This window comes from Camponotus floridanus, unplaced genomic scaffold (genome assembly GCF_003227725.1).
Source record: "Camponotus floridanus strain SB8 unplaced genomic scaffold, Cflo_v7.5 scaffold8, whole genome shotgun sequence".
NCBI classification, from domain to species: domain Eukaryota; kingdom Metazoa; phylum Arthropoda; class Insecta; order Hymenoptera; family Formicidae; genus Camponotus; species Camponotus floridanus.
Window position 1 is genome coordinate 908,572 of NW_020229849.1, and position 15,512 is coordinate 924,083.

The window sequence follows — 15,512 nt, forward strand, 5'->3', positions numbered from 1 at the left end:
CAATATGTTTCTTTTTATTTAAAATATTTATTAAGAAAATGAAAAAATTCGAGATTTACTCTCTTTTTCACCTCCTTTTATTTTTTCTTTTATTGTTTTTATATTGATTAGATTATTCTGGTATACGAATAATTATAAGGAATAATATAAAACTCATGCATATTAAAAAGGACTATAACTTTTATTATACAAAAAGTTAATCGTTTGTACAAAAAAAAGTTTATTCTTATGTATTACATCGCTTGTAGTGAATCCAACATTAAACGCTCTTCTTTGAGATGTGAGCGGCTAATTGGAATATTTAATACATAGTTTCTATAGTAAGGAACACACGAACGCTGCAATTATCCCGATTTCGATTCACTTCGAAGCGACAATAGCTTCAAATATTCATCTCATAATTAAATAATCAGTCCAAATAGGACTATAACATCTTTAACATACATATCTTCGCAGCTGACACACATAAACTAATCGTCAATATATGTATAATATATATATTATGCTATCGTTATCTCACTAAAAAAAAAGAAAAAATTGATGTAGCATTCATTTTCTCGTAGTCATTGCATTCTCATAAAGATCGATAAAAATAGGAAACAAGTACAAGCAAGCCTGAGAAAAAATATGGACGAGCAATGATATTAAATTCTCTTTAGATTTGATTCGAAAAAAATAGGAGGAAATGTGAGAAAAATATTTTGTGGAAAGTATAAAATTATTATATCCGAGTAAGTTTTTCGAATCAAATCAAAAGTGATTCATATAAATTATTATTAAACCGGTCTGTTAAGGAAGGTTTAAAGCAAACATTGATTCCTAAAAATATAATTCTTTACAAGAATCACATAAATGTTAATCATACATGTCGTATCTTTTGACTAATATTTATTCTCTTTAATACTTATATATTTTTTAAAATTGCAACTGCGTACAGTTCAAATGCTTTTCCTCAAATTATATATTCTTGAAATTTATGAGTATTTAAAAAAGATGTAAGAAAAATACTCGATAGACCAGTCGACAATTTCATTTATGTAGATAAATGTTCAGTATTCAAAAAGTAACACGATTTCGAATGCGATTCTTTTAAAACTTTGATTGCAAAATCAAATCGTATCAGTATTTAAGTATTGCTATTTAGTATACATCAAGAAAGAACTTAATCTCAAATATATTTTTAAAAATCACAATTGTGTATAATTCAAGTGTCTTTCCTCAAATTACATATTCTCGAAATTTATCAGCATTTAAAAAAGATATAACAAAATCACTTGATAGACCGGTCGTCTATTTTATTTTATCGTCTAATTTTATTTATGTAGACGAACGTTCGATATTCAAAAAGTGACATGATCTCGAATGCGATCCTTTTAAAAAAACTTTGATTGCAAAATCAAAGAGCAGAATTTAGTATAAGTATACGTTGAGAAAGAACCTAATCAAATCATCCCACCACCGTTTTTCATTTGTACTTTTACAATTCCGCGCGCATCGCAGTAACCGATTTCGCGACAGATCGAAATGCGGAAAATTAATGCGTGGACGATTATACGACGTCGTTGTCGTCGTATTTGCGAAAGATCGCGGATACCTAAGAAATTAAACTAAATCGCATTATGGTTACGATGACGTTTGAGCTGCCAATATTTCCTCCTGCTGTATCTTTCTCCGATAGTTATCCAGCGTAACTTGTATAGTCTTCTCGGAATAACGGCAGTTTTCGGCTCCGCAGGTACACGTGAAGGACTTGCACTTTATTATCCAGAATTTCTCGCCATAATCAAAGCTACGGGCAAACATATCCGTATTCATTTCTCATATGAAGTTAGTAAAAAAAAAACGTTAAAAATAAAGAGTGTAATTAATATATAAATGCTTTTAAAATTTTAAAATACCGCCACCTTATAATCCATCGTATATTGATATTAAATATGTATAATAATTTCTAATATAAATATGATAATTATATATTTTAGATTTAAAAATTTTCAAAAAAAATAAAATAGTATATAATTTTTGTAACTATTTTATCTTTATGAGGAACTAATCAATAATACAAAAGAATTAAATGAGAAATGTAATCTGCACAAATTAGAAGATTGTATAAGGATTACTGGAACAATATATTATCAAGTATCTTTATTTAATAAACAATTTACGCATTTCTACATTTATTAAAGAGAATTGTCTTGTGCTGTCGAATCATATATTTAGTCACTATACAAAAGAATTCAAAGATAAAATAGAATAGAGTAACAGAGGTAAAAAAAATTATAATTACGTGCCATAGAACGAAAAACAAACGCTAAATGATTTATTAATAAAAATTCAAGTGTCTATGTAGGCGTGTGTGTATGTGTGTGTGTGTATATATGTATATATCTATGTATATACGTGTAATAATGTGTTTTGTTAGATATGTTTAGAAATGTATTTCAATAACTTCCTGTGTCTCAGTGACCTGAGCGGTTTTTTAACATACCCGAGCTCTTCATCCGCTTCAATGTCGCGATTGGCAAAGAACGCTATCCTCGGGAAATGCAAGTCCTGATGTTCGACGAATACTCGTACCGGTAATAAATTTGGCGCGCATGAATGATTGATGAACCGAGCAATATTTCCATAACGTCTCGCATCTATACAATACGTTTCTCCATCCTGTGTAAAGTAAAATTCTTCGATTCATAATCCAGAATAAAATAATTAACACGCTGCGCAAAAGTAAAATAGCAGCGCAAAGGAAAAGATCGTAGATATAAATAATGAAGTTTATGCGTAAAAAAATTATCAGGAAAACATGTTTAAAATCTCGAATAGTAATCGAGGAAGTTTTTTTGCATCTATAATTATGTCTAATTAATTATATATCTACATAAAGGTATTATATAAAATTTATAAAATAATATTAAGAGAAAAAACGGGTGTAACAAAAATATTTGCAACTTAATTTCCTCATTTCCAAGTTAAAGTCATAAAAAAAAGAATACAACGTACTCTATTATCCAAATCAAATAAGTAGGAATCATCCTCCCGATGATCAGCTTCGGAATCGGAGATTATCTCGCCCACATATTCGCAGACATAAGTGCCTTTAGGAATATGTCGGAGAGTTCGGAGGCCCCAACCTTTGCCCTTTGTACGAAACAATTGGAACCTCTGCGTCAATCCGTGCTGAATTACTCGATTGTTGCATGTAATACGGTTACAGTCACAAGCTGGGTTACATTCGAACAACATTGGTGGATCTATAATGAGAATATATATATTTATTTTAATTTTAAAAACTTTTATAAATTATTACCAGATTGGTTGGATTATTATACATAAATTATTTTATATTATATATTATATATATTATACAGAGTGTCCCAAAAGTCCCAGATATATATTATACAGAGTGTCCCAAAATCCCGGTCGAATATTTCATAAACTATGCACTTTAGAAACAAATGTTTCAAACAAAAGTTGTATGGCTTGAAGGGGACCATCAGATAATGGCAATGATTTGACCTTGGAGAGTCATTTGAAGGTGACGTAAAGGTCATCTTCAATTTCTTAAATGGAACTCCCTATTTTTTATTACATATTCGTGTAGCTTATCTCGAGAGCTTTCCAAAACACTATAATAAAATATTTCTTCATTGAGTACTTTTCAAGTTATGAGGCTTGAAATCATTTCTTAATTTTACATAAACCGTACAATATCTAGTAAAATATTCATTTTTCGATTATCTTACCTTAATAATTTTATGTACAAAATAATGAGAGGAATCAATTGGTGTAAAAAAAAACATAGTTGTTTTTAAAAAAAAATATGTAATTTGCAATTAACAATTACATATTTTTTTTAAAACAACTATGTGTTTTCTTGTGAAATATTCATTTTTCGATTATCTTACCTAGTTATGAGGCTTTAAATCATTTCTTAATTTTGCATAAACCATACAATATCTAGTAAAATATTCATTTTTCGATTATCTTACCTTAATAATTTTATGTACAAAATAATGAGAGGAATCAATTGGTGTAAAAAAAAACATAGTTGTTTTTAAAAAAAAATATGTAATTTGCAATTAACAATTACATATTTTTTTTAAAACAACTATGTGTTTTCTTTACACCAATTGATTCCTCTCATTATTTTGTATATAAAAGTATTAAGGTAATCGAAAAATGAATATTTTACTAGATATTTTATGGTTTATGCAAAATTAAGAAAGGATTTCAAGCCTCATAACTCGAAAAGTAGATCAATGAAGAAATACTTTATTATAGTGTTTTGGAAATCTCTTGAGATAAGCTACACGAATATGTAATAAAAAATAGGGAGTTCCATTTAAGAAATTGAAGATGACCTTTACGTCACCTTCAAATGACTCTCCAAGGTCAAATCATTGCCATTATCTGATGGTCCCCTTCAAGCCATACAACTTTTGTTTGAAACATTTGTTTCTAAAGTGCATAGTTTATGAAATATTCGATCGGTCCGGGACTTTTGGGACACCCTGTATATATTATATATAAATTATTTTAAAGCTTTCTTTGTTCTTAAAAATCATAATATAAATAGATACCTGTATAATTAAACTCAGGTATAAGCTTCCCCTCTTCATTGTACCAACATCGTAAACTTATATTTCCACACAAACACTTTTCAGAACTACAATTGTCCTCACAGCGACAAGACTGTAATGACGTTATCGTACGATCTACATTAATATTACTAGTGAAGCAATTTTCTGTTACATAAAGAAAATCTGTTGGTTTATCTTCGGAATCGTATCCATTAACGCATTGTATAGGATTTGTTTCCTTTCCCCGTGAAATGTCACTGTAAAAAGAATGAAAATAGTAAAATAATTAATAAAGAATCAGGCATATAAAGCTTTATTCAGTATACATATATATAATGCAATAAATTATAAATTATAAATTTCAATACTAAATTAATAGAAGCAATCTTTTTTTACAAAAGTATAATATAATAAAATCTTAATATATGCGTAACTATATTAAACTAATAAAAATAAACTAAGAGCAATTTATCATCAAAGATAAAATTATATATTCATTTATTTTATTCTTACAAATAACAATATTTTTTTAAATCTTACTTGGTTAATATTTTAACTGTTTTCTCCCACATATGTTCAGAAAGTTCATTGACCTTTGCATTCAACCTCAAAGCAGCCATAGTATCGCCATCCGTGGTGCAACAATTTACCGCGGTCTCGCCGGCAGCATTCACTTCACCTATTTTAGCACCACGTGCTAATAGTAGAACACTGACTGCATATTGATCTTGTCTAGCTGCTATGTGTCTAAGATAAAAGAAAATTATTTTATAATTTTAAAAAGAATCATCTCTCACAAAATTCGTTCAATTTATTTATAAAACAATTATCTCTCGTTTTAACTAATATTTTTATCTTTTCTGCTCGTTTAATATGATTAGGAGCACAATTTTCAAAAAAAAAATGCAAAACGTACAAGGGAGTATCACCGTGAACATTGACAGCATTCACATCACATCCTTCGTTAAGAAGCATCTCTGTGATCTCAGGACTGCCACTATATGCGCTCCAGTGCAACGCTATGTTCTGCTCGGCGTCTCGAATAAGTGGATCGCACTTTTTATCTAATAAATAACGCGCTACATCCGCATGGCAAAATTCGCATGCCCAAATTAAACTCGTCCAGCCGCCATCGTCTACAGAATCTGCAAATAAAAATTCCAAATATAAAACAATTATTTTATTTATTTAAGTTTATTATATAAATTTTGTTCAATCATGAATTTTTATTTCTCCAAGGTCCACAATATTTTCATGTATCATGTATATTTAAAAATGATTTATCAATACGTTAAAATTTTATTTACGTAAGTATTTTCGAAAGAAGAGAAATACTTTTTATAAAAAAAAAAATTTCCTATCCAGATATGAGCTTGACACTAGCTTACCTACTAATGTTCTCGGTACTTTACATTCGGTCAGAATGATCTTGCATACTTCTAGATGACCGGACTTGGCTGCCATGTGCAAAGCGGTCATGCCATCCTCGCCCTTCAATGTCACGTCGGCGCCTGTCCTAACTAAATATTTTACCACAGAGGCATTACCCTTACTCGCGGCTAACATCAATGGCGTCAATTGATTCCTATCCATTACATCTACTTGAGCACCCGCTTGAACCAAAACGTGCACACATGACAGATGACCTTTATCCGCTGCTATGTGTAGACCAGTTCGATGGGCGTAATCCCGGAATGTGTGATTTGCATTGTAACCACATGCTAGGAATTGCAAATTCGTATTACAATATAAATGTTTATGTTATCAAAATATATAGATATTTCCAATATTCGCATAAAATCTAGATTGAAAGATTATACAGGGTGTTTCATTTTAATTTCCCGAGGCAAATATTTCGGAAAATAATGAAAAATCGAAAAAATGTTTCAGACAAAAGTTATATGGTTTCTAGAGGGACACAAGATCTTTAAGACTCACATGAAGGTTACGTGAAGGTCATTTTGAATTTCTTAAATGGAACACCCTATATATTTTTGCATATTCTTGTAGCTTATCTCGAGAACTTTCCAAAACACTATAATTAAGTTAGTTTTCATTAAATACTTTCCGAGTTATGAGGCTTGAAATTATTTCTTTATTTTACATCAACCGTAAAATATTCATTTTTCGATTACCTTAATACTTTTATGTACAAAATAATGAGAGGAGTCAATTAGTGTAAAGAAAACACATAATTGTTTCGAAAAAAAAATGTAATTGTTAATTGCTAATTATATTTTTTCTTTCAAAACAATTATGTGTTTTCTTTACACCAATTGATTCCTCTTATTATTTTATAAATAACAGTATTAAGATAAGATAATCGAAAAATGAATATTTTACAAGATATTTTACGATTTATGTAAATTAAGAAATAATTTCAAGCCTCATAACTCCGAAAGTATTTAATGAAAACTAAATACTACTTAATTATAGTGTTTTGGAAAGCTCTCGAGATGAACTACAAGATGCAAAAATATATAGGGTGTTCCATTTAAGAAATTCAAAATGACCTTCACGTAACCTTCACGTGATTCTTCAAGGTCAAATTAATGGTACCATCTTATGTCCCCCTAGAAACCATACAACTTTTGTCTGAAATTTTTTTTTCGATTTTTCATTATTTTCCGAAATATTTGCCTCGAGAAATTAAAATGAAATACCCTGTAAAGAAAATTTTTTAAATGAAAAAAAAAAAAAAGTGTTTCCAATTTCCAAGAAATTTTATTTCATAAATTTAATTAAAGTAAAAAAAAAAGTTTTTTAATCAGGATTTCACTTACCTAGTACATTGACCAATTTTTCCAGATCTCCATTTTTCACGGACGTGTAAAGACTCATAATAGTATAACGCTCTGGTCTCTCAGTATTAATCGACGGTTCAGGTATTTTGATGATATCTGGTTTAATTAATGGACTAGGTGGACGCTCGGCCAATTTTGTGTTGTCACCTTTACCAGGTAAGCTCATCTTCGCTGAAGGCAATTTCGAAAATTTTTTACGCGTGGGTATATATACCGGTCGTCGCATGCCGTTCATCGTCACCAGCACATCGTAAGCAGCAGTTTCGCTGCCGCAGTGCGGACACACGCCCTTCTTGTTTGGATAGATTTCACATTCGCGGTGATACTGATGGCCATTGGTGCACTGCACAAATCTGCCTTGCGAACAAAACAGGCCGCAGGAAGGGCAGCAATTGTGACGCAGCAACCGTTCCTTATGCATACGACAAAGAATGATAAAAGGTACGCGGGTGCTTGGTCGCCGCATCGCCACGTCGTTACTGTCCACTTCGTTGCAGCATCCCACTATCCGGTTGTCGATTGAATCTATGGCGGTGCAATACAGCGGTGCCCCGGAACCGGTTATCGTCACGTACAACTGAGATCGTACTTGGCACAAGCATAGCATGGATTGCACATACGTCTAAAATAGAAAGGACAATAAGAATCTTTTTATTTTTGTATTAATGAAAAATATGAATGCGAAAAATATGGTTACTGACTTCACTCATGATCGCCGTAGATTCCGGCTTCGAAGCTTGTCCTTCCGCGGGACTCGGACTCGGTATCATACTCCGACGAGTTCGTTTAACTGGGATTTCTATATTAAAGTTTCAATAAAACATTCTCAATATACATGGTGGTCCCGAACGTTCCAGCCAGACTTTGAGAGGAAATTTAATTCTGAACAAAAAATTTCCTATAAACGTGGGTCGAAAAATGCCTGCGTACGAAGTTATCGCTCGAAAACCTCTGATGAAGGAAGAACAAAAGGTGAAAAGAAAAAGAATGTGAAATAAAAAGAAAATGAAACTAAATAAATTTCTTGAAAAAAACGATAAAAATAAAAAATAAAAATCTTTTTCTTTTATGAAAATAAAATAATTTTTTTTTTAACTAACTTTTACTTTATTTTCACAAAAGAAAAAGATTTTTATTTTTATCGTTTATTTCAAGAAATTTATTTAGTTTTATTTTCTTTTCACCTTTTGCTCTTCCTTCATCAGAGGTTTTCGAGCGATAACTTTTTAAGGAAGCATTTTTCGACCCATGTTTATTCGACATTTTTTGTTCAGAATTAAATTTCCTACAAGATCTCAAAGTCTGGAACGTTCGGGGCCCTGTATAAAAATACAACTATTTAATTATAAAGATAACACATTGATAATGTTTTTTAAGTTTTCGTAGATACATTCGCATGCACAATGCTTTAGATATAGTGATATATTCATAGAGAACAAAAACTTGAAATTGTTTATGTTTTCTTTATACAATAAATTCTGAAAAAAGAAGCAAAATGTGATAAGTAGAAAACAGTTAAAATATATTTGCCTAAAATGCCATTTAATATTTTTAAATGTGTATCATGTAATGTATGACAATAACAATAATAAAATTGGTAGTAAAGATATAATAAAACAATTGATAATAAATAGTTGATAATAGAGCTATTTGATAATAAAATAAAAAGGAATGTGGAAGGAGGCGAAACAAATTTATAATTTATTAAAAGTAAAAATTATAGTTAGAAACATGTTTATTTCATGGAATATTATTATTGATTAAATTTATATATATTTATATTATAAATAACATCTATGTTAATTTCTTTTTATAGAAAGAGAACTAATTTTGTATTCAACACACGTATACTATGTTTGCTATGTTTCAAAGAAATTTAGTTGCGTTATCAAAAACTCATAAATATTATCAATGTGTTATTTTTAATTAATCTGAGAAAATAGGAACAAAAAATGTAAAACAATATTTTTGCTATAAAATTTTATATAGTAAAAATATTTTAATTTAAATTTACTTTTATTTGCCCTACATTATCCATAAAATTTTATTTTTTAGACTGTTACCTTCAGGATAATCGTTATTTTTCCCCGCTTCCGCAACGGTTGGAGAACCGTCTGCAAAATAATTTAATTAAATTAATTTAATAAATAATTTAATTGAATTAATTTAATAAATAATTTAATTGAATTAATTTAATAATTTAATTGAATTAATTTAATAAATAATTTAATTAAATTAATTTAATAAATAATTTAATTTAATTAATTTTAATTAAAAACAGTTATATAACAGAAAAATATTGTTACACACATATACACGATATTACCTTCATACGGATCCGCCTTCGCTATTTTTCGCGCGGCCTGAGTGCTTCCGCGAGGACGCCCTCTCTCCCTCTTGGGTCGACTAGCAGTGGCCGGTTTCAGGAAAGGCTTCTGAATATCCGCCAAAGGTACATCATCGCTAACAGGACTGCCGATGGAGTTACCGAGTTTCACTTGTGATTCCGAGCTCCTCGTCATAGGCGATAATTTCGGCATTCCGTCAAAATCGGATGAGAGTGACTGCGTGTTCTCCACGACGCTGTCATTCATATTCTCCGATAGTATAGCATTACGTGAGGATTCTAGCATCGAGCTGTCAGACGTGCTAATGTTACCATCGGACACGAGCGAGGTCTCCGCTTCTTGACGAACATCAGAGGGCTTTGCTTGCGTCTGTTTAATCTGATCTTTGCCTGAAACCAACTTCTTGGGCCGACCTGGTTTGCTGTACTTCCTCTTTTTAAATTGCAAATGTTCCTCGGTGTAGTTGGACTTCTCTTTACGTGCCATGGCACTCTCCAGAACAGTACTCTTCAAAGATTCTTTGCAAAGTCTTCTAGCCGAGCGCTTGGGACCTGGTGGTTCCTCGTCCTGAGGGACCGAATCACTGAAAACGAGAAAGATTTTAGAATATAAATTAATATAATATAATAATATAATATAATATAATATAAATATAAATAAATATAATAATAAATATAAAAATAATAAATATATAATAAATATAATAAATAATAAATAATATAATAAATAAAAATAAAATATAATAAATAATAAATTATAAAATCAAATATAATAAGAAATATGATAAATAATAAATAATATAAAAAAATAATAAATATATAATAAATATATAATAAATAAATATAATAATAAATATTAAAATAATAAATATATAATAAATATAATAATATAAATAAATATAATATAATATAAATATAATATAAATATTGCACATGTAAATATTTAATTTAATGATAAATAAAAAATATTTAATTTAATGATAAATAAAAAAAAAACAAAACCTAAGGGCTCGTAATCTAGGTCTCCCAATTCTTCTCTTCCTAGTAACTGGCGCTGTTGTTGTTTCTTGTTGCTGCTCCGTATCTTCTCCAAGCTTGGCCTCGACATTATTGACTTCAACATTATTCTCTACAGTCTCTTCAGGCTTATTTTCAACAGAAGCCTGCGCATCACTACTTTGTTTCTCTTCTGCATCCTTCGCTTGATCTTCATCCACAGCTTTCAGCTCTGCAATTTTTATAGATTTCTCCTTCTTCGTTTCCTCCGCCTGGGATTCTTCCACCATATCAGAATTCTCATCCGAGTTCTCTATCTTCACAGAGACCCCACCAATCTGGTCGCAATTGGCCAATTCATCCGGGACTAGAGTCAGATTAGAAGAACAACTGGATATCTTGGTCTTCTTGCCATGATCCGTATTCTCATCAATAGTCCTGAACGTCAAGACGATCCTAGGTATCCCGTTATCCTTCTTAACCGTCTCCTGCCTATTTGTCGTCGTCGAGGCCTCATCCTCGCTCCTGTGATTCTCCTCTCTGTCGACCTGAGGGACCGCCACGTCCTCGGAGCTCGCGACAACCTCCATCTCGGGAGTGCCATCGCGCTCCTCTCCCTTGGACACCTCGTCCTGGACCCTCGACGGCGATGCTGGCGTTACCACCACCTCCTCCACCTCCGCCTTATCATCATCCTTAGGCTTCCCAGGACTCACGCCCTTATTAAACTCATTCGTCATGCCCTCGAGGATCTCGTGGATGCTGACCTTGTCGTCGACGACCCCGTTGTCGGTCGCGGTCGCGCCATCCTCGCCGCCAGCCTGCGTTACCGGCAGCGCTCGGCAACCCTCGGTCGTCGCGACGACGAGCCCGCTGTCGCCCTCGGGCGCGACGTCGGCCATACCTGCTACGAACGACAGCTTCGTCGAGGCTTTGACGAACAACAACTCGGACACCCACAGACGTACCTCATCTTGAGCCTGGGTTACCGGTAGGTCCAGGTATCTTCTACATCCTCGGGTATCCTCGCGATATTTCTTCTCTCTCGCGGGTACCTTACCCCGGGGAGACTTCTGACACCCCGTTTCCCGACCTCAGCCTGACGACGTGTGCATCGGCAACGAGGAGGACTCGTTGATCCTCCGCCACCGATGGCGGGACGCTGCTCCTTCTCTCTCTCGCTCCCACTGGTGCGAAGGTAGGAACGAAGGCCTCGCGTCTCGTTGGCTCCGGGTCCTTCCTGAACGTTGCTCCGATCGAATCGAGGACCCCCGAACCGACTAATCGAATCGACGATGACGATCGCGGCGCGGCCCAACCGCGCTCGAGTTCCTCGAGGCGGAGCGAGAGAGAGAGAAAGATGGCCGCGCTGGCCAGCGAGAGAGAGAGGGAGACGGCCGCGCTGGCGAGCGAGAGAGAGAGAGAGATGGCCGCGCTGGCGATGGCTGGAGGCCATATTGATTGCTCAGGGACGGCGATCCAAAAGGAATCGAATTTTCTTCTCCACGATCCTATGGCCTCGCGTTTATCAATCTCCAGTGTTTGCTGTAGATAATTTCAAAATTATCTAGATAAAGATAAAGATAAAAATCCTTAAATTTATCTTAGATGAGATAAAGATGATTTTACTTTTATTTAATCTAGATGAAAGATGAGATAATTATCCAGATATTTTTGTTTATTTTAGAAGACTATAAATATTTGTAAAAAATGTGACGCAGATTATAAATGGGATATTAAAATCATAAACACATATTCTTTCTCTTTTCCTAAAGAATATTTAATATTATAAAGAAATAATAGCAAAAAGGTATATAAATGATATGATAAATATTTATTTATTAATTTATATTTATAATATATTTGTAATATATTTATAATATATTAATAATAATAATATAAAAAATATATTTTAGATATTTTAGATAGATTTTTAGAAGCTTGCCTGGAAAACATTTTTGCATAATGAAAACGTTATCGTAGACAATTTTTAGATAAGATGACATATATTTTTCATCTAAGATAAAGATAAAGATACTTTGTATTTCTTCATCTAGTTAAAGATAAAGATGATCCATTTCTTTATCTAGATGATTATCTAGATAATTTTATCTAGATACCAGCAAACACTGTAAAGATGAGACAAAAAAAATGATAAATTTTTAAGTTCAATAATCGCATTATATAATTTTAATAAGATTATGTTGCTTAAATATAATTAGAATATACACGAATAATTAAATAAACAAGTAATTGCGTAATATATATATACACATATATATATATATATATATATATATATACAGGGTCTACCAAAAGTGTGGAAACCCCTAAATATCTCGGAAAATATACGTTTTACAGAAAAGTGTTTCCAACAAAAGTTGTAGGGTTTAAGAAGATCTATATACTGATTCTATCAGTTTGACCTTGGATGGCGTCGTCAAGGTCAGGTCAAGGTCACATTGACTTTTTTAAATGACACCCCCTACATTTGATTGCATATTCTTATAGCTTAATTCAAGAGCTTTCCAAAACACTATAATAATGTTCATTTTATTAAGTACTTTGCGAGTTATGAGGGTTGAAATAATTTCTTAATTTTACATAAACCATAAAATATCTAGTAAACCATTCATTTTTCGATTATCTTACCTTCATACTTTTATGTACAAATTAATGAGAGGAATCAATTGGTGTAAAGAAAACACATAGTTGTTTCTAAGAAAAAATATGTAATTTGCAATTAACAATTCCATATTTTTTCTTAAAAACAACTGTATGTTTTCTTTACACCAATTGATTCCTTTCATTATTTTGTACATAAAAGTATGAAGGTAAGATAATCGAAAAATGAATGGTTTACTAGATATTTTATGGTTTATGTAAAATTAAGAAATTATTTCAACCCTCATAACTCGCAAAGTACTTAATAAAAATGAACATTATTATAGTGTTTTGGAAAGCTCTTGAATTAAGCTATAAGAATATGCAATCAAATGTAGGGGGTGTCATTTAAAAAAGTCAATGTGACCTTGACCTGACCTTGACGACGCCATCCAAGGTCAAACTGATAGAATCAGTATATAGATCTTCTTAAACCCTACAACTTTTGTTGGAAACACTTTTCTGTAAAACGTATATTTTCCGAGATATTTAGGGGTTTCCACACTTTTGGTAGACCCTGTATATATATATATATATATATATATATATATATATATATATGTAAAATGATATTAGCAAGTCACCGAAACATTGTCGAAAGTATATCAAATGAGATCATTATTATGATTTTTCTAAAAACTTTTAGGTGACTTTTAGGTGACGTCATCAATAATGTCATTGTGAGTTTCATGTTCTACCTGGGCTTCGGTGTTCAATGGATTAAATTAAGTGAGAAACGATGCCTTCAACCGGATCATCCGGCTCCTCGAGCAACGAGGCTACTTTGACAGCGGGTGACAAGAAGAGGAAGCATACGAAGCCATTAAGAGGCCATTGCCTATGTAGATAAAATTCTCTCGCGTCGGGTCTATTTTGCATAGTATATACACGCGATTTAAACGCACGTTCGAATCCGACGAGAACGAAGTAAATTCTTCTCTCTCTCTCTCTCTCTCTTTCTCTCTCCCTCCCTCCCTCCCTCCCTCCCTCCCTCTCTCTCTCTCTCTCTCTCTCTCTCTCTCTCCCTGCCCGTATCGAGCACACATATGCGTATATTATTGTGAGAATGAACCGAGAGCTTTATTAACTCTTAATTGTTCAATTCAAAGTCGACTGTGTTACGACCGATCCTCGCCAGTTGTTTTCATCGCTCGTTATCGATCATTTTCGCAGCATAATTTTCTTGCAAAGAAAAAAATTCATAGATTAAGACGAGAGTTGAAGACGAGAGTTGAAGATCATTCCCTTGGAACGCAATATATATATATATATATATATATATATATATATATATATATATACAGGGTGGCCCCGAACATTCCAGCCAGACTTTGAGATCTTATCGAAAATTTAATTCTGAACAAAAAATTTCCTATAAACATGGGTCGAAAAATGCTTCCTTAAGAAGTTATCGCTCAAAAATCTCTGATGAAGGAAGAGCAAAAAGTGAAAAGAAAATAAAATGAAAGGAAAATGAAACTAAATAAATTTCTTGAAAAACGTCTTTATTAATTTTCTACTATTACATGTTATTACTAAACATTAGTTTAAAAAAAATTATTTTATTTTGATAAAAGACAAAGATGTTTATTTTTTATTTTTATCGTTTTTTTCAAGAAATTTATTCAGTTTCATTTTCTTTTTATTTATTATATATTTATTATATATATATATATATATATATATATATATATATATATATATATATATATAATAGCCTCCTTGACGAAATTTTCTTTAAGGAAACGCTTTTAACGGAAGAAATATGATTTTTAATGCAAAATAAAGTTTTTCGCATTATAGAAGAAAAAAATGGTTTCGAAAAAAAATGATTTCAAATTTTTTTCATTATAGAAAAAAATGGTTCAGGACTTTTCGACTCAGTTTTCCACGAGGAATGTCGCTATATAAATAGTGAGCGCCAATTAAGTGACACCCTGTATATATATATATATATATATATATATATATATATATATATATATGTATATGTATATATATATTTGGACTGAAAATCCTTGCAAAATTAAGCGATTTTTATTCACATGTGTATATGTCACATTAGTATATTATATAGGGTGTCTCAAAACTCAGAATGAATCTTTCAAAAAAAGACAGATTCCT

General features: G+C 31.9%; 1 protein-coding gene across 1 annotated transcript; it reads right to left on the reverse strand.

Moving 5' to 3' along the window:
- Positions 1 to 183: 183 nt before the first annotated feature.
- LOC105258247 (histone-lysine N-methyltransferase EHMT2) lies at positions 184 to 12,055 on the reverse strand. Its single transcript, XM_025414230.1, has 12 exons — positions 10,731 to 12,055; positions 9,708 to 10,312; positions 9,445 to 9,495; positions 8,083 to 8,180; positions 7,361 to 8,003; positions 5,966 to 6,298; positions 5,494 to 5,722; positions 5,118 to 5,324; positions 4,578 to 4,834; positions 2,998 to 3,248; positions 2,486 to 2,661; positions 184 to 1,789 (listed from the first exon to the last, which is right to left on the reverse strand). The coding sequence occupies exons 1-12, from the start codon at positions 11,624 to 11,626 to the stop codon at positions 1,624 to 1,626; spliced, it is 3,912 nt and encodes a 1,303-aa protein (XP_025270015.1). The 5' UTR covers positions 11,627 to 12,055; the 3' UTR covers positions 184 to 1,623.
- Positions 12,056 to 15,512: the final 3,457 nt, after the last annotated feature.

Excerpts from the sequence above, each read along its gene's own strand:
- LOC105258247 (XM_025414230.1), bottom strand. The coding sequence starts at position 11,626 with ATGGCCGACGTCGCGCCCGAGGGCGACAGCGGGCTCGTCGTCGCGACG. Across the intron at positions 5,325-5,493 it reads GTTCACGGTGATACTCCCTT|ACACATAGCAGCTAGACAAG; the intron begins GTACGTTTTGCA and ends CTTTTATCTTAG. Across the intron at positions 1,790-2,485 it reads GAAGCGGATGAAGAGCTCGG|CTTTGATTATGGCGAGAAAT; the intron begins GTATGTTAAAAA and ends GTTTGCCCGTAG.